This window comes from Corythoichthys intestinalis, chromosome 2 (assembly GCF_030265065.1).
Source record: "Corythoichthys intestinalis isolate RoL2023-P3 chromosome 2, ASM3026506v1, whole genome shotgun sequence".
Taxonomy (NCBI): Eukaryota; Metazoa; Chordata; class Actinopteri; order Syngnathiformes; family Syngnathidae; genus Corythoichthys; species Corythoichthys intestinalis.
The window spans coordinates 43,688,401-43,715,851 of NC_080396.1; the positions used below are offsets into that span (position 1 = coordinate 43,688,401).

The 27,451-nt window shown below is 40.0% G+C and overlaps 2 protein-coding genes across 4 annotated transcripts in view; one reads left to right on the forward strand and one right to left on the reverse strand.

Moving 5' to 3' along the window:
* Positions 1-23,151, forward strand: arhgef16 (Rho guanine nucleotide exchange factor (GEF) 16). Of its 3 annotated transcripts, none has more exons than XM_057820389.1 (15): positions 1-497; positions 2,917-3,556; positions 6,449-6,500; positions 6,979-7,142; positions 7,226-7,282; positions 9,447-9,607; positions 12,674-12,826; positions 12,916-13,045; positions 13,184-13,258; positions 13,336-13,428; positions 13,788-13,939; positions 14,503-14,691; positions 21,571-21,641; positions 21,746-21,847; positions 21,911-23,151. In XM_057820389.1, exons 2-15 carry the CDS (start codon positions 2,984-2,986, stop codon positions 22,048-22,050), a joined length of 2,112 nt encoding a protein of 703 aa, XP_057676372.1. In that variant the 5' UTR covers positions 1-497; positions 2,917-2,983; the 3' UTR covers positions 22,051-23,151. The 3 variants fall into 3 exon arrangements, with proteins under 3 accessions (XP_057676372.1, XP_057676382.1, XP_057676363.1); XM_057820399.1 differs by having other exon boundaries at positions 1-268; XM_057820380.1 differs by having other exon boundaries at positions 2-348.
* ybx1 (Y box binding protein 1) overlaps positions 22,984-27,451 on the reverse strand; it is a 13,470-nt gene continuing 9,002 nt past the window's right edge. Inside the window, exons 6-8 of the mRNA XM_057820448.1 lie at positions 26,883-26,968; positions 23,411-23,700; positions 22,984-23,325 (exon numbers count right to left, since the gene is read on the reverse strand). Of these exons, the coding sequence (XP_057676431.1) occupies positions 23,457-23,700; positions 26,883-26,968 (330 nt within the window). The 3' untranslated portion in view covers positions 22,984-23,325; positions 23,411-23,456. The remainder of the gene's footprint in view (positions 23,326-23,410; positions 23,701-26,882; positions 26,969-27,451) is intronic.

The window sequence follows — 27,451 nt, forward strand, 5'->3', positions numbered from 1 at the left end:
AAAATGACCGCATCAAATACGCAAAGCGATTAAATCTCTGCATTACATGTGCAGAAGGCTTTACATTCAGGGGAAATAAATAATCGTCAACTGAAACTGGAACTAATCTTTCAAAAAGTGAAGTGGTCTATCTGCACTTTTTTGTGATTGGTTGACTTGACGCTCACCTGTAACAGCGCTGTCAGCAGAGAGCTGCCAAAGCAGGAAGTGGCGGTTAAAGACCAAATATGTGAAAACAACGTTACGACCAGCGGTGGACACAACTGAGGTCTCATTTCCTCTCACTCTCTTTCGGTCTTTCATTTATTTTGCCGGTCATTAGGAGTTTTGAAATTTCACCTCGATCAGGTAAGACAGCCGTGGGGTGTTGCAGCAATTAATTGTTTGCTCTGTTTCCTGCAACCTCGCCATAAACAACCAAGAGAACGTGAGGCAGACATTTTTTCTTCCACTCTAAACCGTCAAAGATTGGGGCTGCGACTCTGGCGTGGAAAACAGTAAATATACTCTTATGTAAACGCACGCATTGTTTTGCATGCGGGGTGAATTGATTTAATTGATTGAATTATGCTTTCTTAATGCGGGAGAAGTAAGGTTAGAATGCCTACATACCTTTAACCCTTTACTTAACTAATTGGTTGTCATTGACGCCGCTAGACGTCCAATTGATTTGGACTGTGAAAAGGCTGACCCCGAATTATCGCTGCCAGCCATCCGAGTCAAAATGAATTGGACATCTAGCGCCGTTAATGGCACTGTAACTTGAGCATTCTCAACCAGTGATCCCAATTTAAACGAATTGGACACCTATCATTGTCAATGGCAGTTAAATATAAATTTGAAAATAAAATTAAAAAATAGTGTAAAAAAAAAAAAAGTTTGTTTCTATTCATTTTGGTTTTATAATGTTTTTAATAATATTGTATTAGGCATGTGCTTATAACCAGTTTTAAGGTCTACCGTGGTATGAATACGTCACATTTTCAAAACCGCAAAAAAAAAAAAAAATCCGTCATACTGTCCCTAAGGTATTGGCTATTTTTATGTCCCAAAATGAAGGGAGAAATCCCTCGCTTGCAGCTGCAAGGCTCAATCTCCCATCGAAGAAAACGAAATCGCTGATATGTGAATACTTCGGCTACAGAAATATGATTTCGCGTTCATACAAAATTTAAAGATTAGTAAACACTATTCCCACCATTTACGAGAGTTAACTCCAGCGTGTTTAGTGTGTCTAGCGGTTGTAAAACATGTTTTTTTAATCTCTCTGGCAACTGTCTGTGTTGACAAACAGAGTGTGTGTCTAATGTAAACGTGATACGAGTCATACACATGTGCTTTTTATGGAAAGTACCGGTAATTCAATTATTTTTGTTCTGATGAAAATAATGTTAAGCTGTGGCTGTGGGTTTCCCTCACCTAAAGGACTGCATTTATTTTAATTTTATTTGGATTTTTTTTTTTAAACTTAACATTATACTTATGTTCCAATTTGCTAATGTTTTGAAAAATAAAAATCCTGTTCAATGGAAAAAAAGTTATTGTTTTTTACCCAGAAATCTCAAAGTAACACAATTTATAGCTGTAGTGGCAATACCGTGATATTTTTGCTTAAGGTTATCATACTGTCTGAATCTTATACCGGCACATGCCTAGTAAATACATAAAGTGATTATCGAAACATTTGTGAAAAATAAATTAATGATGAATAAAAGAAGAAAGTACAGTAATAATTTTCCACATACTATATGTTGTTGACATCACATTTTGAGCAATATAGGCCACACTTGTCTACCAAATGTTAATATTGTGGCCTACATGACCCACATTTGTGGATGCTAGTTCTTAGGAGGTTAAGTTAGTTTAGCTTTTTTCCCCCCTAATTACCAAAATACGCTGCCCTATAAAGCGTTAAAGTTGCAGCTAATGTCTCACTTATCCGATAGAAATATTTTGTAAAATATAAAATGAGAAGAGGATTATCATTTCGAAACTTTTCACAACAGGAGCTAAATGTGTTAAATATTGTGTTCGGAGTCAATCAAATGCAAGTTGGCCTTTTTGCCATAATTCCTAAGAGTATGTTTGACGCAAACACAATGCATTTCTCCAAAAGAAGTGGTGGTCGCAGCATCATGTTTTTTGGGCTGTATTTCTCAGCAAAAACATATTTTTTATAGGGCTGTCAAAATTATCACGTTAAAGGGTGGTAATTAATTTTTTTAATTAATCACGTTAAAATATTTGACACAATTAACGCACATGCCCTGCTCAAACAGATTAAAATGACAGCAGAGTGTAATGTCCGCTTGTTACTTGTTTTTTTGTGTTTGCCGCCCTCTGCTGGCGCTTGGGCCCAACTGATTTTATGGCTTTCAGCACCATGAGTGAGCATGGTGTAATTATAGACATCAACAATGGCGAGCTATTAGTTTATTTTTTGATTGAAAATTTTACAAATTTTAATAAAACGAAAACATTCAGAGGGGTTTTAATATAAAATTTCTATAACTTGTACTAACATTTATCTTTTAAGAACTACAAGTCTTTCTATCCATGGATCGCTTTGAGAGAATGTTAATGTTAATGCCATCTTGTTGATTTATTGTTCTAATAAACAAATACAGGACTTATGTACCATATGTTGAATGTATATATCCGTCTTGTGTCTTATCTTTCTATTCCAACAATAATTTACAGAAAAATATAGCATATTTTATTGATGGTTTGAATTTCGATTAATTACGATTAATTCATTTTTAACCTATAATTAACTCGATTAAAAATTTTAATCGTTTGACAGTCAGTGTTAGCTCGAAAGCTTAAGGTTTCTAAGAGAAAGTGATAATGGGTGTGAGCTAACTCCCCTTTCGCAAGAGTTTTAATGTGATGTCAAACTTTTCTACTTTTCCACAGAGCCCTCCAATGTTGTAAGTGTTGAGGAGGTCAGTGGACGGGGCCGAGTTGACAGAGCCAGGACGCTATGTCTCATACCCAGTCAGACGGCCGTGCGGGTGACCAGGTCCCTTTGATTTTGGAGAGCCCTTTTTCCACGGTACTCCATATTTCTGAGCCTGGCGATGAATGTTGCCAGTCACAAAGCTCCCACACTGTACAGCAAGAGGCCTGCAAAAGCCAAGAGGATGGTAATAGCAGGCTGGTGGTGCCCCAATCTCTTATTTTGAGCACCCAAAGTCCAGTGGCCCAGAAGCTCGGCAGTCACCAGATCATCCCCAAAAACCTAGCGGTGACCAGCCGGCCCAAAAACCGTCATCACACCACTGTGGTGACATTCCCTGTTGGACTGGAGAATTCCTGTCACGGATCCCGAATCCGACACTCAACGCAGGGGCCTGATGTGAGCTGGGAGGACTATGACAGTGATGGAGATGGCTTCGCTTTGAGGAGGAACCGGAGGAACAAGTCCTACAGAGCAGCAGTGACCAGCCTGGACATTGATGCCATGGCGAGGGGAAAAGAGGCTGTTAACACACTCAAACCTGTAAAAGAAGGCCGAGCATCCAGTCCCTGTGCAGCTCGCAGCCCTGGACGGAAGGTAAAGCTGTTATCCGTCCATTTCTTCTGGCTAAATGTAAATAATGGCACTTCAAAAGTCGTACACTACTGAACATGTTCCAGAAGTGGTATTGTCTGGATGAGTTATTTTGGTCCCCCTATAGAAATGCTTGAACTTGACAGTACGGTGGAGTGGAAACTTTGCTTTAGCTTCAGTAACGCTGACTGTTAGGCATGGAGATGACTAAGCTTGCATATCAGGTGCTATTTAGAGTTCTCTACTGGACTGGACTGCTAAAAAAAAAAAAATCAAGAACAAACTATTGTGAGATAGTAAAAGACCAAAATGTGTATACCGGTATTTCTCAGCAGTGTTGTTCTCGTCAACAATGACTATAACAAAAATATTCGTCGACGAACAATTTTTTCAGGACAACGACGAGACGAAAACTAGCTTCAAAACGTGTTTTGGGAGACTAAAACATAATGAGCCTAATGCCAGTTTTCGTCTAAAGAGACAAGAACGAGAGGAAAATGCGAAATGGTTTCCGTCACATGTTCACGATATGTGAGATTTATGTGTAGTTATCCTTTCGTAGCACCGGCTAGGCTCAAGCCGCATGTATTAATGCACAATTCCGATGTGTATTGATGTCCATTGTCCATTGAGCCAGCTCAAGTATCACGCATGCGCACTAATTCGCACTCCGAGATGAGATGAGCAAACTGACCCACACGCGCAGGAGCACCAAAACAAATGACCACACATGGCAATCTTGAAATATTGCTCAATTGGAGCAAAGAGAAAACCGAGCATTCTCAGGCTTATCCTCATCACATTTTATTTTTTTATAAATGTTGTCAAGCCCGCACCTTCCCCAAAAGCGGTGTTCAAGCTAACGCTAATGCACAGCTGCACCGCTACCATAGCGCCCTGTCACACACCCGCTGTGCTGACGTAACTGCTACACGAATTCCGATTTGGGAGACTTGGCAGTTTAGACCGCAGCCACATTCGGAAAAAATGTGACCCAGATCGGATTTTATCCACATACGAAAGTGACCTAGATCGGATTTGAAATGGTCCACTTTCATGCGATTCGTGCATTAAGACCTGCGGTATGAATCTTGCCATTGTCACTCATGTGACGTGGTGTGCCTCCCACCCCCACTCACCAGTGCAGTGTCCTACCCAGTCTCAAAGCTTGCGCACACGCACACACGGTAAGATTTTTTTTTATCTTGGCCAGAGAGAATATGCAATGTTATGTTGCTTTAGCCTTTAAAGGTCTGTGCTGAGTGATCATCACACACTAAATGTAACTCATAGCATTAGCATAACATTCGTGTTCGAATTAGGCTAGTGCTAACAGCGAGCGTCCTCTTAAACTCTCGGACAACTTTGTTTTACATACAGTTCGTAACGTCCAGGTGGGTATAATCAGGGGTGAAAGTGGTTAGAATTTCTTGCCGGAGCTCCCCGACGTGAAGGATGCCACAGATTTTTTTTTTTTTTGGGGGGGGGGGGGGGGTCAAAACTACTGAAATGCAAAGAAAACTGTTTTGGTCAGTTATTTCTCTAGCACATACAAAATCTGATTTTCATTCAAAATTGTATTCTTTCAATGATTTGCAAAATAAAAGTTAACAAAAACAGCTATAACCCCAACCTCCATCTTCTAATTTTTATTTTCATTTCCTCACATACTAAATGCCAAATCTCAATTTTAACTACTTAAGAACATGGGATGTATATTAATAATGGAAACATTTACTTTTTGTTGTGTTTTTTTAATAATAAAGATATAAGTAACATACATTAAGAAAAATAAGTGCAAATGACTTGTATTATGCAGACTGAAATGGAATTTATTTTGAAGATCACACAAACATTGACTTTTTAAAATCATAAGTAAATCAATAAGTAGCCTAACATAAATGAACAAATATAAGTCCAAAGTGCACATTGACAGCTAAGATGTTTTGAACCTTCCCATCAGAGCAAATAAAACTAAATAAGATAAATAAGCCTCCTTAACACTTTGCTTGCTCTTAAAGATTTGATCCATTTTCTGTTGCATTGCCCCCTTTTTTTTTTTGCTTTTTCAGAAAACATGCCCATTTGAAACAATCAGAGCTAACTATCTCTGGTGAGCACATGTCAGTATGTCAACCAATTCAACGGATAAATGAGTCCAGGCATTTTGCTTTGCTGCGTGCATTCGCACATTGACGTGACTCATCATCGTCAGACTCAGATAACTGCAGCAGCTGGGGTACCTCCATGCCGTCTTTGGAATAAAATAAATAATAAATATCGGTGGAAACGGATTAGCTACACAAGCACTTTATTATGCTTGTTGTTAACACTTGTGTATATAAATCTGATGTTGGTAGATTGTTTTCTTCTTGGAGATGAAATGCATGTGTGGCAGCTTTGTATTTTTTTTTTAAATAGCGTTTTCACAGTTGTCGTCATATTTTCTGAATCAAAGCACCGTATACAGGAACAGTGCCCTGAATCTTATACCGGAACTGCGTTCCTGACCGTTCTGGCCCACTTTCACCCCTGGGTATAATTAATTGAAAATAATGTACTGTTTTTCTGCTGGGTGTGTATTATCAGAAAGTTGGCATTGTCCTTGTAGTACAATATGTGCTCGTCTGTCAACGTTCATTCAAAAGAGTTGGGAATCTTTTTTTTATATATTTTTGGAGTACATTTTTTAAATTTTACAGACAAAAACATTTTTACTAAACGTCAACCTTAACTCAAGACTAAGTTGTAGTTTATTGTCAGCAAAAACTAGACGAAGACACATTTTGAGATGACAAAAATATAACTCAGACTAATAAGTATTATTGTCAAAAAGAATAAGAAAATTTAAAGGGCTGTTCTCAGTGATAAAATGTGTTGTTGTCATCCTTCCAGCGAACCCTAGGGAGAAGGAGGAACCGCAACCAGCGAGGGTCATTCAAAGATGGTATGAGTGAGTCATTGTCCACATCCCTTAAAAGTAGCCAAAACAGTACAAATGATCAGATGTTGGAGAATATTTTAGAGTATTTTACATCTTGTAGATGATATTGAATTGCTACCCCAATGAAATTGTGAATGCCAAAATTTTGCCATGTTTTCTCTCTTGGAAAACAATGTCTTAAACTCTGGGAGCTCTCTGCATGCTGAATGTAGCATTGTTGAGTTCTGATTATTGAATTGGAACATCCTGCAGACTCAGCTACTCAGCCAGTCATCACTGTGCGTTGACCAGAAGAAAAAGCTCTCCTGATCATTTATTCAGTATTCTAAAGTTACACCACAAACATTGTGATTTTCACGTAGAGCTGATCTCCAGCAATTGTTTATTCTCTCAATGTTAGGCCATTGAATAATAGGGTGAAGTGGCTGACTTTCCCGACCTAAGAACCCCGAAATGATTCATATGTGGGTTTGCTCCCCAGCAACGCCGCGCCTCTACCAGGAGATCCGAGAGCGTGGTTTGCACTCCACCAATCAGGATGAGCTGCTGGATGACTTTGTGGTGGTGGAAGCGCCGGTGGAGGACCAGAGCATTGTGGTAAAGAGCTACAGGCCGGCGCAACTCACCTGGAGCCAGCTGCCACAGGTAACCCCCGTTGAAACCGTACCCGTGCAGGCACAAGCTGAATTGATGCTTCAAATGCACTTTTGTCTTCCGACTTTATGAAGGTGAAGGACAATGGGATCCTGAACATGATCTCACCTCAAGAGAGAAAAAGACAAGAGGTAAGTAGCTCATCTCTTGATTTACTGTATGTGCCATTATGTTTGAGTGGTCTCCAGTGTTGCCTCTAAGCTGCGCGCGTGCGCAATCGCGCACTGCTGGCACCTACTCTGCGCACAAGAAAGTCTATGCTGCGCACACAAAAAAAAAAAAAAATCAACAGAAACGTATTAATTGCGTTGTAACTCGGTGAGTGACAGGTGTACAGCAAATGATACGATAGGGTTCACATCCGCTACGCAGCCAATCATAGCATTGACATTGCTTGTGTATTGCCCAGCCTACACGCGGGGTGTAGGTTAGCAAGCTGACAACAGTGCGTGAGTGCGGCGGAGTTGAGAGACGCAAAGGCCAACCCCTTTTATCATGGCGAAACGAACGGGCAGCGACACATCCACTCACCAAGCCAAAGTAAAAAAGAAATGCGGTTCATATAAAATGGATTGGCTGTCGGAGCATGTGCAAATAGACGAACAAGCGGTGAAACTGGGTGATATTTCCCGCAAAGCCAAAGTACCAAGTGAGTTTTCAGAGGGAAAAATGTGGACTGAATGGAAGTTGGACTACCTCAAGCGTCATATTCAGCAGAAAAGTCATTTGAAAGCTGTTGAAAATTATGAAGACTCAAGATGGGACAGGGGATTGGTACATTATTGCGGGAGAGTGCAATAGACCGACAGAAGAGAAACAAGCTGTCCCACAAAACAAAATCTGACCCAGAGCAAGTTGAAGTTCTCATTGACAATATTTTACTTGCCATCGAAATGAATGCGTCAGTGGTGTCAGTTCAACAAATCTGCAATCAAATGGCAAAGTATGTGAGTATACCCGAAAGATGGCGAAGTAAAAACTATGCCTTTGAATTTGTAAACTCAATCAATGAGATAGTGGAGAACGAGATAATGTGCAGTGTTATAAATGCACCCTGGCATACACCGATAGTAGATGAGAGCACTGACATATCAGTACACCAAATGCTAGTCCTATATATTAAGATGTGAAAAATAAGGTACAATTTAAGTCAGATTGGTGTGTATTCTAGTGACATGTATAAAGATATTTTAATTATGGGTATTAATCATTAAACGCTACTACTAGATAATTTACAGGCAGTAGAAATGCTAATAGGCGTGAAAAGGCGTGATACTGGTGTGTGGCCGCCATGTACCGTATTTTTCGGACAATAAATCGCAGGTTTTTTTTCATAGTTTGGCAAAGGGTGCGTCTTATACTCTGGAGCGACTTATATGTGAACTTATTCACACATTATTATATCATTGTCGCTAGTTAGCATGTTCTTTATGCTATAGTTATCTGAATAACTCTAGCTATGTTTCATTAACATACCAGGCATGTTCTCAGTTCGTTGTTTATGAGTCATGTAATGTTAGCATACCGTACGTACACTTATTCAGCCTGTTGTTCTCTATTGTATTTTTATTCTAAATTGCCTTTCAAAATGACATGTCTGTTCATGGTGGTGGATTCTACCGAATAAATTTCCCCCAAAAATGTGACTTATACGCTGGTGCGACAAATATGTTTTTACCTTTTCGTTACGCATTTTTTGGCTGGTGCGACTTATTCTCTGGTGCGACTTATAGTCCAAAAAATACGGTACACATCTGATGTTGCTCACCGTGGGCTGCACTGTGCTCAGGGAGCTTGTGTGTTTGCTCAGAGACATAAAAAATTAGAGGGAACATTGGTTGTCTCTATGACAGGACACCGTTAACTTCTGATTTAACACTTGATATGTTTTTGGAAAAATACTGTCAGTGTGTGTAAAGTAATCCAAGCATAGAATGGCTTGTCCCTTTTTGTTATTGCATTCATTTTGTGTCAATAGCAAAGGTCCACCCTGTTTGCATTCTAGTCCCTGAGTCAACCCCCACCCTGCCACGCTGTCTGCTGCTTTAGTGCTTCCCACTTTTATAGTAACCTCGTGGCTCTTTATCATATGGCTTCAACACTATCCATGACAACGCCTTTTTTTTTTCCACCAAGGAGCGTTTGCTTTTGGACGTACATTCAGCATTATAAATAACACCACTCCCAAATGAGTATTTCAAGCCCACCCATATGATTTGCCGACAGTGTGTTGAAATGTTTACTTGAGACTGCTGTTGGTGATACTTATGGGCTCTGTTTTGATTTATTTGACAGGCAATCTTTGAAATAATCACATCAGAACACTCCTACCTGCACAGTTTAAGCATCCTGGTGCGACATTTTAAGGAGAATGAAGCTCTGAAGAGGACCATGACAACAACTGAGCACCATCACCTCTTCTCCAACATCTCTGTTATCCACCAAGTCAGCAAACGGTGGGAACAATACACTACTCCTACTCCTATGTATGTTTTTATTCATACACATTCATGGCTTTTCGCAGTGTGGTTTTAGAAGTGACTCAAAATGTCAAGCACCCCCCCTTCCCCCCTGCCTTTAGGATGGATAAGTATCTTGTAGGTCCCATCGACATGTTAAAACATGCTTGGCAAACAGGTTTTGCTGCCTCGCTATGCTGCGTGGTGTTCTTTGGGTTTTAAAATGAGTATATGCTGCATTTAAGAACTCAATACTTACAAAAATAAATGTAAATAAAAAATAGCTTTTGTAGTTTGCGCGTATGAGAGGACGTGTGATAGAACAACACCTAATGAGTCTAATTTGTGTAGTTTTTGTTATCCTCCATTCTGGACTTCATGGTGTCATTTTCCCTTTTTTTGTTTTGTTTAATAGCCTCTGCAGGGGTGTGGCGGAAATTCATGTATCGACTGTTTGTCGTGCTGTTGAGGAATGCACTCAATGCTTTTATGCTGATGTTTTTTATTTTTCTAATTCAACAGAACAAATGTCAACTTTTAAGTTTCCTTTGTCTAATATAGTATTGTATACGGTAGAATCTCGATTTTCGAGTGTTTGGGTATACGACCTGCTGCTTGATCAATTGTTTTTCCCACTTTGACTTACAAAGGATAAGTTCAGACATGCTAGCTTCAAAATATCACATAATACTTGATAATAAGTAAATAATCAAATGAAAGCACAGCCTCTCTTCTCTCATCAGTAAAAAAGTTTGTATTCTTTTCCAATCTTTTATATTTCAAACTTGGTCAGAAAAACTTCAGCTATTAACTCAATGTCTATAGCAGGGGTGTCCAAACTGTGGCCCCAACCCGTGGCGAATAAAACTGAGTTCAACTTACATTCTGTTGCACTCCTCGGCTTCAACACTAGATGAAGTTAGTGACTTAAACGGTGCCGCTCCATTAGCCCAGGTTTCAAAACCTGATACGTTGGAATCAATGCAACTAATTTATGACAATTGACAGTCATCAAATCCATTTCCATTCAGAAGGCTGGCATTGAGTGATCATGTTTCACTGCCAATGACGGCGATAAACGCCCAATCCAATTGGACTGGGGGACTTCCAATGATGTATCACATGTGCATGTCAGACAATTTTGAAAGTTGGCCAAATTGGGGGTCTCAGAGCGGAACTTCAAGTCACCTGAGTGTTTTCCGCCATATATATAATTTTTTTACATATATATATAATTATATACATATGGTGGAAAACACTTAGGCGACTGGAAGTTCTGCTCTGAGACCCCCAATTTGGCCAACTTTCAAAATTGTCCGATATGCACGTCTGATACATCATTGGAAAGCTTAAAATCTCAATTTTCTGGGGGAAGAAAAATTTTGAATAGGAGGGCATTTAAAATTTTTTTTTTTTTTTTAAACAGCAAAACCCTAATTGGAGGCGAGAGCACGCAAGAGCAGAATTAAAGACACCACGATTTTTACGAGATATTATCACGTACTTACCTTGTTTTGATCCAAAAACTCCATGCAGCATGTATCACCGTGTGTCAGGACACAGCTGTGAATGGCCACAGCTGGATTTTTCTGGGATTTTATGGGTGAAACATGGTCATATAACAACGGTCGCGATGCAGAAATCGCAGACATCAAGGAGTAGTCGAGATTTTCTTTCTAATATATTTACCCTTGTAAACGATATTTTTCCATTTTTCTTTGTTTGGATCTAATATTTATCATCTATCATATCAGGGAAAATGCAACCGTAACAAAAAAAAATCAGTTAACCGATAGTTATGAGGTAGATATCCGTGACTTTTTTACAGACGCCATTTTTTTCAATGTGACGTAATTTGTTTAAAAGGTTAAAATATGCGAGTGAATAATTTTTTAAAGTCGTTTATTTTTTTTAAAGGAAATATTAGACATCAATTAATGATTCTAAGATAAAAATGACAGACATTTCGAATAATATAACTACTTACGTTCTTTTTATGGCTGGGTTGAAACAAAAGCGGTTGCGCGACGTCTGTAAACGGGGTTTTCCAGGGTAAAACGGACAAATTAAAATAGTTCGGGGGCTTCATGCACCATGAATCTGCTATGGCAGCATATAGACATATTGTTCTATCAAACACAACAGTTGTTTTGGCTTAAAATACAGCAGTTTCTTTTAGAGAGGACTGCTAGAGCAGAAACTGCTTTTTCAGTCTTGTCTGTGTTTTCCGCCACATACATAAATATTAGTGCAGTACAATATGACGATATACTGTATATCGTCAGTTTAACAAATGAAAGTCCAAGGATTTCAAGTTGGCTCTTCAATTTTTCTGAAAGCAGCCCTCTGAGGATAGTTTGGACATCCCTAGTTTAAAGTTACAGACAACGCCTAGAGGGCCTTTGTGTGAAAGCCGATTGCACAAAGTATTTAAATATGCAAATTGCACATTTTTTAGGCCTCTGATATATGGAAAAAAATATTGTTTAAACTAAAAAAAATTAACACCACTGACAAGCGCAGCCATTGTGTGATGAACAGGATGTCAGTCATGTCATGCGCGTACAGCAAACACTGATACTTGAAACGTGTAAAATGTAGCTAAGAAAATGGGCACTTACTCTTAGTTTCTGTACCTGCTCAGACTGTTGTCGTCTTTATCCTTTTTCCGTCTGAGACTCGGACGAAGCCGGCAAATAGTACAGTAAGTTTAAAATGTCTGACAGCAGCGATTTCACCTACTTCCCGGAAATATTGGCTTTTATTTACATTTTTCGCCACCATTACACATCGGGAAAAAATCTTCTTTGTGTCTTTTGACTTTATTAAGATTGTTTCCGCTAGTCTGCACATGATCAAGGTGTTTCCCATACCTATAACTAATACTATAAAAATAATTTTCGAAGTATACAGTGGAGTGTAAACGCTACAATACACAAGGGACCACTCCAAAGGAATTTCTGTTCACTTGAATTGGCGATTTACATGTATTTTAACTGAGAATAATGACATTTAATGTGTGGGAGTGTTGCCATCATTTAAAACCCCCTTTCATTTTTGCAGCTTTTTTGAGGATCTCGAGCGACGTCACTATGACAACCCTGTAATCAGGGATATTAGCGACATTGTTCAGAACCACGCCGCCCACCACTTTGACCCTTACATCGTCTACTGTTCCAATGAGACCTTTCAGCAGAGGACATTGCAGAAGCTCCTGTAAGTGGTACATTAAAGTGTGAATCATTGTGAGGGCACAGCCTCTTGGAAATGTTGACCTAAAATCTTTTTTCTTGACTTCCTTTTAGGAGCAGTAATGGTGCATTTAAGGACACCCTAAAGCAAATTGAAGGGAGCAGTGAATGCGGAGGCCTTCCAATGATCTCTTTTCTCATTCTTCCCATGCAACGGGTTACCAGACTGCCACTGTTGCTGGATGTCTGTTTGACCTTTACATTGACAAAAATTCTCTAATTATTAAGAAAATATGAAATAATTGTAAAAGATGGAAAAAACTGTTGTTCCCCTAGTTACTATATTAATAATAATTGTTCCATTGGGGCGGTCTACCCACAGACTATTTGCCAGAAGACACCTGACAAGACCGCTGAGTATTTTGCTGCGGTCTGGGCGTTGCATGCCATCAGCAAGGTAGATTTATTAAAAAACAGGCGTATTCCATTCCTCATTTTCTGATTGGTTGCATTAATCATTTCACCATTCCACAGTTGGTCAGCAGCTGCAATGACGGTGCTCGGCGGATGGAGAGAACAGAGCAGATGTACACCATTCAGAAACAGATGGAGTTTGGTAAAATCAAGGTTAGACTTGTTATGCTTTTATAGTTCCTTTTTTTCCCTGTCAAAATCTTAGTCATATGTCAACATCAAGGCCTGTGGACCATATGTGACCATGACCATCTTATGGTTGTCTTAAAATAACTATAGTCTCGAATTTTATTAGAAAGAGTTTCCTCATAAACTCTGTTATCTATATCATTTGAACAGACAGAAAAAAAAACACCATCAGGACATTTCGGCGAACGTTTGCTCAGTTTGCTTGATCAGACGCCCAAGTTGTTCATGGAAAAGGAATGGAACTCAAAAAAAGAGTTGTTGTTTTTTTTTTAAACAAGAACAAAAAAGTAAGTTGCATTACTGATGCTTCATCGTGCCCACAGCCATTTCCACTGGTGTCGTCATCACGCTGGCTAAAGAAAAGCGGCGAGCTGGCTGTCGGCGGTGAAGAGCTAAGTATCTGGAGGGCCTTCAGTAACAGGAGCAACTACGTGTTTCTCTTCAATGATGTACTCATTGTCACCAAGAAGAAGAGGTCAGTCACACTGAAATATTAAACATGTCTTCATTATCTCCTACAGTATGTTTTAAAACTACAGGTCTGTAAGTAGTGTAGATGTGTCATACCAGTTAGCTCATACGCAACAGCAATCATTTTGAATCTGGGTGAGCAGGATTCGAGTTTTTGTGCAACCTAGTTAGTTACATGCTTGACTGATCGGTACTCAATCAATAGGTGGAATGGATAACCAGGGATTTTTCAGTTGTTTCCTAAGCACTGTCAAAAGATTCAGACTGCCAGGGAAGAGGAGACTGATAAATACGGATGCAGTCCACAAATACTTGACATTCTTCAGCTTAGCATTCAGATGGTCAGCCTGAGGGAGATCTGCATTCTGTTTTTTTGACTCGGAGAGTAAACAAACAATGCCTGTTCATTCATTGCATACTCTGAGCAGCTAATGGTATAGTAAAGGAACATGAAATATGGTATTGTAGGAATTAATTTGAATTATGTAAAAGCGGCATGGAAAATGAATGAATGAATGAATAAAACTGCATTTGCACCCTCCCAAAAGCTGTTTGTTCCCCCCCCAGTGAGGAGAGCTTTGTGGTGATGGACTACGCCACCCTAGAGAACGTGGAAGTGGAAGTCAGCCAGGAAACGGACAGTCAGACATCGTCACCCGGCAAGAACAGCGCCAGCCAGTATCTGTCCTTCAGGCTGCTCATGAGCAAGAACAGCGAGGGCCGACCAGAACGCATTACCCTTGTGGCAGAGTCGAGGTACAGTGCATGCTTTGGGTTTAGCTCCCCCTGCTGTAACAAGTTGAAGAAGGCAATTTGCCAAAGTGAAGTACAAACCCGATTTTTTTTTTTTTTTAATTCCCAAGTGTCTGTGTTAATTGACTATTCATTTTGCAGCTGCTTACCTTACCCACATTTGAAAACAGAAACCCGGGCTGCGTTTAAATAAGTTTCATTCGCCCTCGCTCACTTGCTCTTGGGGTCACTTCAGAGCTCCCTATATCCCACAGTGCATTGCAGTGGTGCACAGAAAATATATCCTTGCAGTGATGATAATCAAGCTCAAACACCGTTGGCTGCTGTCTATTTATCACCAAAGAAGAAGAAAATTAATCAAGCCGCCAGCACAGTGTTTCATTGTTATACCAAACTGTTTTTCGAATTGTAAAATTCATCGTTGTTGTTAAAAAAATTGTTTTTAAAAATAGACTGTATTTGGCAGAACCTATGGAATCACAGGAGTGCCAAAATAAAAAACGCATGAATACGTATAAAAAGAAATAATTTAATAAATAACAAGTAACATTTTTATTTACTTTCACTTTTGTCAAAAAAAGGAAAAAACTGACTTTTTTTGATGTTTCTATTTCGCTTGCTTTTTCTATTTTGCTTTTAACAAAAGGAATGGTCTGTCAATCAAATGGCGTTGGGAGGGACTGAAGCTAAAAGTAGGTTAAATTTATTTACACAACAAATCTGTCTACAAATCATAAGGTATAGACAAATAAATACTAGTCCTTCTTAAAAAAAAAAAAAAAAAAAGCATATTGTGATAAACTTCATTATTTTCTGTAATGTACTGATAAACAATAGACTTTCATATATTTTAGATTCATGACACACAACGAAGTAGTTCAAGCCTTTTATTGTTTTTAATATTGATGATTTTGGCAAAAAAGTCAAGAAAAAACAAAAATCCCTATCTAAAAAAATTAGCATATTTCATCTGACCAGTACAAAAAAAGTATTTTTAATACAAAAAAAGTCAACCTTCAATTAATGATATCAGCTATGCACTCAATATTTGGTCGGGAATCCTTTTGCAGAAATGACTGCTTCAATGCGGCGTGGCATAGAGGCAATCAGCCTCTGGCACTGCTGAGGTGTTATGGAGGCCCAGGATGCTTCGATAGCGGCCTTAAGTTCATCCACAGTGTTGGGTCTGGTGTCTCTCAACTTCCTCTTCACAATATCCCACAGATTCTCTATGGGGTTCAGGTCAGGAGAGTTGGCAGGCCAATTGAGCACAGTAATGTCATGGTCAGTAAACCATTTACCAGTAGTTTTGGCATTGTGAGCAGGTGCCAGGTCGTGCTGAAAAATGAAATCTTCATCTCCATAAAGCTTTTCAGCAGATGGAAGCGTGAAGTGCTCCAAAATCTCCTGATGGTATGCTGCGTTGATTCTGCCCTTGATATAACACAGTAGACCAACACCAGCATCTGACATGGCACCCCAGACCATCACTGACTGTGGGTACTTGACACTGAACTTTTGGCATTTCCTTCTCCGCAGTCTTCCTCCAAACTCTGGCACCTTGATTTCCGAATGACATGCAAAATTTGCTTTCATCTGAAAAAAGTACTTTGGACCACTGAGCAGCAGTCCAGTGCTGCTTCTCTGTAGCCCAGGTCGGGCGCTTCTGCTTTTTCGGGTTCATAGTGGCTTGACCTGGGGAATGCGGCACCTGTAGCCCATTTCCAGCAAACGCCTGTGCACAGTGGCTCTGGATGTTTCTACTCCAGACTCAGTCCACTGTTTCTGCAGGTCCCCCACGGTTTGTAATCGGCCCAACTCCACAATCTTTCTCAGCGTGCGTCTCACCTCTTCTGGTTGTGCAGCGTTTCCTGCCAAACTTTTTCCTTCCCACACACTTCCCACTGAGGTGCCTTGATACAGCACTCTGGGAACAGCCTATTCGCTAGTGATGGCTAAATGAAGCAATGAAGCTTTGCAGCCAATTGGTTTTCACATGTAGCAAAGCTTCATGGAGTTTCATTTACTCCATGGCGCCATCAAGTGGTCTAGAAGCCCAAGAGGTCAACATTGTTAAGAATTCAATGGCTATTTGCTTAAGACAAAGATATGAATGTACTTGTGTTAGTAATTTAGTATGTGAAGAAAATACAACAAGTGCTAAGGATAATTTGTTATTCATTTTTATTTAGAAATAATAGCTTTTCCACAGTGGCTGGTTTTAAACGGTTTCTTTTTTTGGACAATATTTCACCAGCTTTAGAAAATATTCTTTCACAAGGCACAGACGAGGCTGGGGTGCAGAGAAATGTGAGTGCCAGTTTATATAAATTTGGGTAGGTATTCTTTTGTGCCTCCCAGTACACTAATGTATTGTTCATTCTGTTAATGTTTGGTTCAAATAGGTACTTTTGGACCTCCAGGGTTGCATCAGCTAGGGTGTTTGGGGTCCTGGTCCTCTGAACTGTCTCAGCCAAGCGTTGCCACAGTTTGCTCCTTATGATAGACAAACAGGCTGTCAGTGAAATACAAGTTGTGCAGCAATACAAGTAATGTGGCACACCGGCTGAGCTGCTTCTGATGTGTGCGCATGTGAAGAAGTGGAGGTTGAGTTGTATTTTCTCATGACAATGACAGCATCACATTCTGCGGCAAGTCTTTTTTTCTGCATTAGATGCTTTGTTGGGGCTGAAAAAGCCTATCTTTTTAAATCGTGGATCAAGTAGTGTTGTGAGTGACATGATGCTCATAGATTGAAATGTGTTGAGCTTCTCTCTTAGCTGTCTTCTCAGATTTTCAGCCATTGCTGTTGTATTTGGAGTTTGAAGAGGTCCCAGTTGCTGCTGTTCCAATGCATGGTGTAACATGGCTAAAAGTGGAATTGACCTTTGATCCAGATACCCTTTTCTCTTCTGAGAGCTCCACTGTGGCATCATTAAAAGGGGCGAGTACCTTCAGACTTTCGGCAACAATTGAGTACTCTTGTGAGGAAATTGGAGTCATATCAGTGCGTAGGCCTGCCAACGCTGCTCCAACTGGTTCCCTCAGGTCATAAATTCGTTGAAGCATTAAAAAGGTGCTGTTCCATCTCGTCTCAACTTCTTGTATTAGCTTCAGTGCTGGCTGGCCCATTTGCTCTTGCACCTGTTTCAGCCGCTCCTGCAATAAAGTAGCAAATTCAAGTGTCACTGGGGCAGCAACTTTCAACTACATTGAATTTAGAAGATATAAATGAAACTCACCTTTGCAGTACTGCTGCTCTTGAAGTAGCCTACTGTTTTTCGGGACTTCTCCCTAATTTCACTCAGCACAGAGTTTTGGGCAAGGGCCTTTTTTATGCGGAGATTCAAAGTGTGCGCCGCATATGCAGCTCCCTCACACAGGCACCCATATTTGCTGCACCATCGCTTACAAGGCAGATAACAGACATGAGTGCAGTTTTTGCTCGAGCAAGATTTTCAGCAGTATGTGTCTCGGGGAAATGTTCTACCCCCAAAACAATACTGTGCAATGATGTTTGTTCATCAATAAAATGGCAGGTCACAGCTAGATATGAGTCTGCGTTCATGGATGTCCACATATCTGCTGTAAGGCTAACTGCAGAAGCCTCTGACACCATTTCTTTGGTGTTTTCTTTGGCCAGCTTATACCTGTCGTCCACCATAGCTTTTAAAGCCTAAAAGGGAACAATATAAAACTATTGGAATTGCCACTATGGGGAAATGAGAAGAAATACTTCATGTGTTCACATACATACCTTCCTTGTGGGAAGAACATAGGTAGTAGGGTTCAAAGCTGTAACAAACTTTCTGAACCCCTTGTCTTCCACAATAGTGAAAGGCTGACAGTCCTCAATGCCCATGTTGACCAAGGCTTCATCTACATCTTTGCTCTCTTGCAATCAGAAATCAATTATAGGTTATGTTAGTAATGCAGTATTTAAATGGTATCTTAAAATTGTTTATGCACTGTGTTATTTTGCTTACCTAAGCTTGGCCCAGTTTCCTTGCTCTCATGAAAGGCTCTATAATGCCTCAACATAGACAAGGTGTTATTGTTGTATACAAGTTCCCTTGCACACAACAGACACTTCACCTGTGTTATAACAAAAGTTAGACACAAGAACAGGCGAAAAGCTGCAATGTCACATTTATATTAATGTAATTTTTCCTCCCTTGCCTTATTGACAGCAATCAAATCAAAATGTTCCCATACAGGGGAGGATCGCTTTTTTTCGCGCAGGTTCCATCGCAAGCAAAGGAAAAGGCTCGAAAAATGATTGCACTGGTTGCACTGTTGCGCGCGGCACACAGGTGTAACAAGTACAGGAGCCCGAAATCCACAAAATGTGAGATAACAGGCGATCGCCATTATATTTTGCAACCAATTTATACCGTAGTCTAGTCTGTATTGTGTTTGCAATGCGCGCCAAACGTCGGATCACTTCCGAAGTGCTCATGTGATTTAGCCGGCCGGCGAGGCTTCTCACGTCATCATTACCGGGTTTTGCAGAAATGATGCGTGCCTCGCTACAAGCTTCGTGGAAACGCCCCTCCCATTACGCGACACAAGCTTCGGAACCTCGGCCCATTTCGTCCCATCACTACTATTCGCTCAGAAATTTCTTTGTGTGTCTTAGCCTCTTGCTTGAGGGTGTCAATGATGGCCTTCTGGACAGCAGTCAGGTCGGCAGTCTTGCCCATGATTGCGGTTTTGAGTAATGAACCAGGCTGGGAGTTTTTAAAAGCCTTAGGAATCTTTCGCAGTAGTTTTGAATATACAGTGGGGAGAACAAGTATTTGATACACTACCGATTTTGCTTGTTTTCCCACTTGTAAGCCATGTAGAGGTCTGTAATTTGTATCATAAGTTCTCTTCAACTGTGAGGGACGGAATATAATACAAAAATCCAGAAAATCACATTGTATGATTTTTAAATAACAAATTTGTATTTAACTGCATGAAATAAGGATTTGATACATTACCAACTAGTAAATAGTTCGGCTCTCAGTTCTTTTTTTAAGAACCCCTCCTGTTCTCCACTTATTACCGGAAGTAACTGCACCTGTTTGAACTTGTTACCTGTATAAAAGACACCTGTTCACATGCTCAAACAAACAAACTCCAACCTCTCCACAATGGCCAAGACCAAAGAGCTGTGTAAGGACATCGGGGATAAAATAATAGACCTGCACAAGGCTGGGATGGGCTACAGGAAAATAAGCAAGCAGCTTGGTGAGTAGGTAACAACTGTTGGAGCAATTATTAGAAAATGGAAGAAGTTCAAGTTGACGGTCAATCTGCCTCGTTCTGGGGCTCCATGCAAGATCTCACCTTGTGGGGCATCACTGATCATGAGGGATCGTGAGGGATCAGCCCAGAACTACACGGCAGGACCTGGTCAATGACCTGAAGAGAGCTAGAACCACAGTCTCGAAGAAAACCATCGGAAACACATTACGCCGTCATGGCTTAAAATCTACAGCGCACGCAAGGTACCGCTGCTGAAGCCAGTGCATGTCCAGACACGTCTGAAGTTTGCCACTGACCATCTGGATGATCCAGAGGAGCAATGGGAGAAGGTCATGTGGTCGGATGAGACCAAAATGGAACTTTTTGGTCTAAACTCGGCTCGTCATGTTTGGAGGAAAAAGAAGGATGAGTACAACCCCAAGAACACCATCCCAACCGTGAAATATGGAGGAGGAAACATTTTTTGGGGCTGCTTCTCTGCCAAGGGTACAGGACGACTGCACCGTATTGAGGGGAGGATGGATGGGGCTATGTATCGCCAGATCTTGGCTGACAACCTCCTTCCTTCAGTGAGAGCCCTGAAGATGGGTCGTGGCTGGGTCTTACAGCATGACAACGACCCAAAGCACACAGCCAAGGCAACTAAAGAGTGGCTCCGTAAGAAGCATCTTAAGGTCCTGGAGTGGCATAGCCAGTCACCAGATCTGAACCCGATAGAAAATCTATGGAGGGAGCTGAAAGTCCGTGTTGCCCAGCAGCAGCCCCGAAACCTGAAGGCTCTGGAGAAGATCTGCATGGAGGAGTGGGCCAAAATCCCTGCTGCAGTGTGTGCAAACCTTGTCAAGGACTACAGGAAACGTTTGGTATCTGTAATAGCAAACAAAGGTTTCTGTACCAAATATTAAGTTCGATTTTTGTGATGTATCAAATACTTATTTCATGCAATTAAATGCAAATTTATTATTTAAAAATCATACGTGATTTTCTGTTTTTTTTTTTTTGTATTAGATTCCGTCCCTCACAGTTGAAGAGAACTTATAATACAAATTACAGACCTCTACATGCTTTGCAAGTGGGAAAACCAGAAAAATCGGCAGTGTATCAAATACTTGTTCTCCCCACTGTAGTAGTATAAAAATACAATATAACACAATCAGCCGAAGTATAGCAGTAGACCTTTCCTGAGGTCTTTGATAGTTTTCTACTGGCCTGTTTATTATTACAACATAGTAAAAACCTGAAATTATAGATTTATTTTTTGGTGAGCCACCCCAAGATTTTAAGTGGCCCCATGTGGCCACCCCTATGATGAATTTCTTGAGACGCAACTGATTTGGAATATGCAGTATAACGCCACCTCAACAACATGTGGTTGAGCCATGATTGTCTGGCCTGTAAGTGAACGAGGGCAAGTGTTTCATTTACGTCTTTCACTACCCCTCCGCCCTCCAAATTGCCTCCATGTGACGTCCTAGCAAGGGCAACTCAAACGGTTATTGAAACGCAGCCCTGCACATTGTGCTCCTTTGTCAAAATGGCTTTTTTAGCATCCCAGGACAGAGAGTTTATTTTCTACCTCTGCCTCGGGAGTTTTGTTTTTATTCTATTTCTCCCACTTGTTTTACTAAGGGTGGATCGGGCCCGTTGGATAGTCGCGCTCACTGAACACAAGCAGACAGAGTTTTTCTCCTGTAAAGACGGTGAGCATGACAATTGTTTCATCTGCTTTGACTCTGATGCATCTGCAGAGCTGGGAAAGGCTGCTATAAAAGCAGTGTATAATGGGACTTTTGTTTTCTTTTAGATCTGTCCCAGTATGAGGCCACCAAAGCCTACATGCCCAAAGAGCCTGACGAGCTAGGACTACGGCAAGCAGAGCTTGTTATTGTCCAAACGAAGGAGGAAGGTGAGGGGACCCTCTCCTTCCCAGACTCCTGTGTTCACTCTAAATACCCTGTTCTCCCATCAGACTGGTGCTACGGGGAGCGCATGCGTGACGGCGAGAGAGGCTGGTTTCCCACCAACTGTGCCACAGAGATCACCGACCCCACAGCCATTGAGGACAACATGCAACGAATGAGGCGCCTGCGCAAAGAAACCAACGTTTGAGAATAGGATAGGCCTGGAACATTTATCTGCAAGAACGCTTGGGAAGTCAAAGGATTCTCTTTCAATCTCATACAAGCAGTAAAGAGGACCTTGCTATTGTGGCAAAGATGAACAACCTTTGAGATGAAACAGTACGTTCAGCCCAGCTGATTTGATTATATCCATGAAGATGTACAATGAAATCAGTTGTTCATTTGGCGAAGCCATTTTCAAAATTGGATCGATTTTATTTTTGGACACAATTGTACACTGTGATGTTGAAAAACTTCTGTTTGCAAATTTAAGTAACACATGGTAATCACTTTTTTTTTTTTTTTTAATCATGCAGTGTTGCCTGTAGAATTTGAAAATTTTGTTTTGGAATAAATCAAAAGCGTAATTCAGAACCTTCCCATATTTATTTCCTTATGAAAACAACTGAAATACTGTACCATTGTTCCAATGACATTTTTTCCATTAACCAAATAATTGTAAAAGCAAACATTTCGAGGATGATGCACATGATCTCTCGCTCAAGGGCAAGAGTGGGCAAAGTATGTCCAAGGGGCTACAGACAGCTCTGTTCTAGATCTCAAGTCCTGGAACATTAAAACACATTCGAGGTTGAGTAAAATAAAAATGCATATTCATGAGTTCTTTTTAACTGGCCGTTTAAAAATATTTTTATTAGTGAATAGTTTGTTCAAACCTGTATCAAATTTCACCTTTTTACAAATTGAAAATGAAATGTAGCCCTTGAGCATTAAAGTTTGCCCAGCCCTGATCTAGCAGAATGCTAGTTTAGGACAATCATTGTGAGGGTTGCCATATTGTTAGCAACTATAATAACCAAGATCAGTCTAAGTATGGCTTGTGTACATTTGTGAAACCTTGAATTAGCTTCTGGCTGCCTACTTCCAATAAATATACACACAAAAACAAAACACTCAATAGTCCCTGGTTTTTGGACTTTTATTTGAGCTTGCATTTTGTTAAAATGTTTGAAATAGATAAAAAGTTATTTAAAAATGTCAAACTGCCCAGATATCAAATTTATAGCTTTTTTCTTGAAAAATCATTTGGTGTAAAAACTTAGGACAGATTTAGAAAAACATGTCGTTTCCCCAAAAGGTGTTGTAGCTGTCACGTAAAAAGAAGGAAAAAAACAAGTCTGCATAGAACCTGCAGGCAATTGGTGGTAAATCTGTTCAAATGCGTGGTGCAAGCTTGTGACGGTCATCAAGTCAAATCTTTTATTGCTCTGATCTTGTTGGATGTTTCTTGTTGTCAAAAAAACTGCCGGGGGTGGAGAGAGAAAGTTGCAAATTAGTCTAGCGCACATCAGCAGGCCACACACTCTTGCACGTTTCGAGACGCTCACCCGGACGATGGTAAAAGATGGTAGGTGCCGGTGGGCAGGTTGCCCCCTACTCAGCCCCACCCTGCTGGGCCTCGGGAGCGGCCGCTTTCTCTACGGAGGTATCGCCTCCCGCCTTGGCCTCCTTGGTGTCCTGTCCGGGTTTGCCGCCGGTGGGCGGGCGTGGTCGGCGGCGGTAGTTGACGTTGCGACGGTAGCGGCGCTGGCGGGGCTGCTGGTTGGGACCCCCTTCGCCGCCTTGATTCTCCTTGTCCTCTTCGCCATCCCGCACTGGTCTGGGACGGGGTGGACCCCTACAGTGGACAGGTTTTTAAAAAAAGTTTTGACAGCCCTAATGTATACAATCGCGTTAACGGGCGGTAATTTTTTAAATTAATCACATTAAAATATTTGACTCATTTAACGCACATGCCCCGCTCAAACAGATTAAAATGACAGCACAGTGTCATGTGATCTTGTTACTTGTGTTTTGTCGCGCTTGGGTGCGACTGATTTCATAGGTTTCAGCACCATGAGCATGGTGTAACTATTGACATCAACAATGGCGAGCTACTAGTTTATTTTCTGATTGAAAAATTTAATTTTTTTTAAAACGAAAACACAAAGAGGGGTTTTAATGTAAAATTTCTATAACTTGTACTAAAATTTATCTTTTAAGAACTACAAGTCTTTCTATCCATGGATCGCTTTAACAGAATGTTAATAATGTTAATGCCTTCTTGTTGATTTATTGTTATAATAAACAAATACAGTACTTATGTACAGTATGTTGAATGTATATATCCGTCTTGTGTCTTATCTTTCCATTCCAATAATAATTAACAGAAAAATATGGCATATTTTATGGATGGTTTGAATTGCGATTAATTTTTAAGCTGTGATTAACTCGATTAAAAATTTTAATCGTTTGACAGCCCTAGTATACATATGTTGTTACAGTGTCATCGTATTGGTCCTATGCAACAGACGCCTTTTACTGCCCACTGCTGGAGTAGCAAGTGGCAAGCTACAATGAGGATAAATGCAGTAAATTGTGTGCTGGCTCGACTGAGTCTTATTTTTGCACGGTTTTAAGTCAAAAGATGTTCACAATATATTGATGACTTGTTAACATTCGTTAACTTGTCGTTAGTTTGGCCTGGTGCAAACTCATTAATTCACTCTTAATTTGAGCATACAAAAATTCATGGCATTAGGCTCATGTTAATATCTACACGCAATTATGTAACTGCTGACTACATTTTTCAGATGAGCTAATTGAAATATTTGTCAGAAGAGAAAGACACCGATCCAGACGCCGCTAGTCAGGCTTTTCCCCGACTCATGGCTCAACTACACAGCATAGGGGTGTGGTAATATATCAAAAAGGTGATTGATATATTCCCACCAAGAATCAATATACCGTTTTATAAAAGTGTAATCGTTTAAAAAAAAAAACAACAACAACAACAACAGGAAACAACAGGTTTTTACCAAAAACTTCCATTAGAATTGTTTGTACGTTAGATCACTGGCTGCCATTGACAGCACTGGACATCCGATTCAGTTTGACCGGATCGGACATCTAGTGCCGTCAATGGCACTGAAACCAGAGCATTCACAGCCAGTCTTGTGGGCAGTTACAGGTCACTTCCTGTTCATTTCAGGGCATTTAAAGGTTACATATCCTGTTGAATTTGAGTCAATCCCTATTTATTTGGGGAAATTCTTGAGTCACTCTCCTTTTCAGTAAGCTGAAAATGCCCCAAAATCAACAGGAAGTGACCGAAAATTGACTGCAAAAGACACGAAATGCCCCCAAAATGAACTCATTGTCTGGCATTCACGGTCATAAGGTTTCCAATCCGTTTGAAGTGGGAGGGATTTGTTCATCCACTGCCATCCTTCCCACTTCAAATGGATTGTACATCTAACAGTGAAACTCATTCCAATTCACAGCAAAAGGATGAAAAAAACACTTCTGTTCATTAGTTGATTTGTAGAATATTCTAGAATGATTTCCTCACCAATGTATCGCTAATTGTTGTATCGCCGTATCTTGAAATCATCGTTATCGTGAGCCCTTTATCGCAAATCGCATCGTAAGGTACCCAGAGGTCACGGAATGTGTTTTTCCAACCTGTTTTTCCCTTTATTTTTTGCATAATACTCATGATGTTCAATTAGTATTTTTTATGTAATTAAGAGGATTATATGTAATTTACAAAAACATTTACGTAATTGTCATAAATTATAATTTAAATTATGAAAATGCATTTCTGCCCCTTCTGCTGAAAAAAAAAAAAGAAAAAAAAAAAGAAAACTCAATCACAAGTAGGAAGCTACGTGTGTACAGGTCTTGCTGACTAATCTAAAGTGAGTTGCGGCTTGAGGAAAGCATAGAAAAAGTTATTTTTTTATTTGACATTAACGGGGTTGGAAATGGCTACAACAGAACAAGTAGCAGTGTTGGAACGATTAATTCCCAGGACAGACAGTGAGTCTGACTTTTGGGAGTAGACTAAAGACATGTACCAGAAAAATTACCTTTGCAGAAATCGTTGCACTAAGGCATTGGGGATTGTGACTAAAATCTTAATATCTGCTAGAAAATCAAGATAACATTTTTTCTTAAAATCAGTCAGTCCTAGTGTATTAGATTGTATGTTAGGATTAAGATATCGGGCGTGTTTCGAAAATTAAATATATTTTCTTTTTGAGCCTCAGTATGTTTATTTTCCTTGTCTGCGTAATTCTGCAATTGACATTAACTTAAGTATAATAAAGATGTATTTTTATTTCCTTTTTGAGGGAAGAAAAAAAACTGGTGGCCGGCACCATAATTGGTGTACCAGTAACTATGCAAAAAGTGACAAAGGTTCTGCGTTACTCGGAATGCAAACTGCAAAAAAATATTATTTTTAGCTAATTTTTCTTTTTCTAATTAACTCAATATGTTAAAGTCCTGTCCTCAACACACACTTTAAAAACTTTTTAAATAAAGACTTTCAAATACATACTTTAAGGAAGCAATGATGGACATTGGAGGTTTATATGAACAATCATTGTGCTTTCATGTACTAGCTTTTAGTAATGTTTGTGCTAGATGTGTTATCGCTAGGAATGTCCCGATCGCATATTTTTTATTCTTTTCCTTTTTACACCCGATTTAATAGATCTTGAGAATCTACCAATGCAGTCCCTATCCGATACAGATTTTTTTCCCCGAAACAAAAATTCCAAACATATTACAGTACTGTACTGTTTCCAGTACTTATTTTTCCGGGAGTGTTGCAGAGTATAAAACGTATACATTTTGTTTCTTTTGGCAATGCCATTGTATTTCTGGATTATTGTGTTCCTTTTTATCCCTTTATATACTTGATCCTCATCACTCGATTCCAATTGGATTTGTCCCCGAACATCCCTAGCCATCACTAACAATTTACATGTAAGTAATACATTTTTATATTTCAGGGACTGCATGAGCGCATACCTTGGCCGGAAGCCTCTGTAGTAGTTCTGCCTGGCAGGTTTGTTTGCCTGGTCTGGACCCCCCTGGTTGTCATCACCCTCATTGGCCTGAAGGCAGACATGAGACATGATTCAGTGAGGGCTTCGCACTCGAGTTGTACGATGTTGAAAATGTGATCGCATTTGTTTAAGTCAACAAGTCCTCAGATACACCAATATTTTTCTTCACAGCCATGAGAATATTAAAAAAAAAAAAATCTGGACTGGGTTATGAAAATCAGTGTACATTTCAGGATGGGAGCCATGTGACTAGTATTGCTAATTTGCTATGACACCAAATTCTGTTCGGTACTTGAATAAAATACCCAGATACGTAGCAAAAATCTTACAAAATGATAAGGAGGTGGAATCAAAACATTCATTCAAAATATTAGGCTACTCGTGATCACCAAAAAACAGTACGACTCCCCATTTGCACACAAGAAACTCCTTGTTAGTTTGAAACAATAACCTTTTAAAAATTAATTCACACTTCCATTTGAAGGGAAGAGTGTCTCAACTGGTCGCTCTGTTTCATGACCAGTCTGCTCG

Excerpts from the sequence above, each read along its gene's own strand:
- arhgef16 (XM_057820389.1), top strand. The coding sequence starts at position 2,984 with ATGTCTCATACCCAGTCAGACGGCCGTGCGGGTGACCAGGTCCCTTTG. Across the intron at positions 3,557-6,448 it reads CTCGCAGCCCTGGACGGAAG|CGAACCCTAGGGAGAAGGAG; the intron begins GTAAAGCTGTTA and ends TCATCCTTCCAG. Across the intron at positions 7,283-9,446 it reads AAGAGAGAAAAAGACAAGAG|GCAATCTTTGAAATAATCAC; the intron begins GTAAGTAGCTCA and ends TTTATTTGACAG.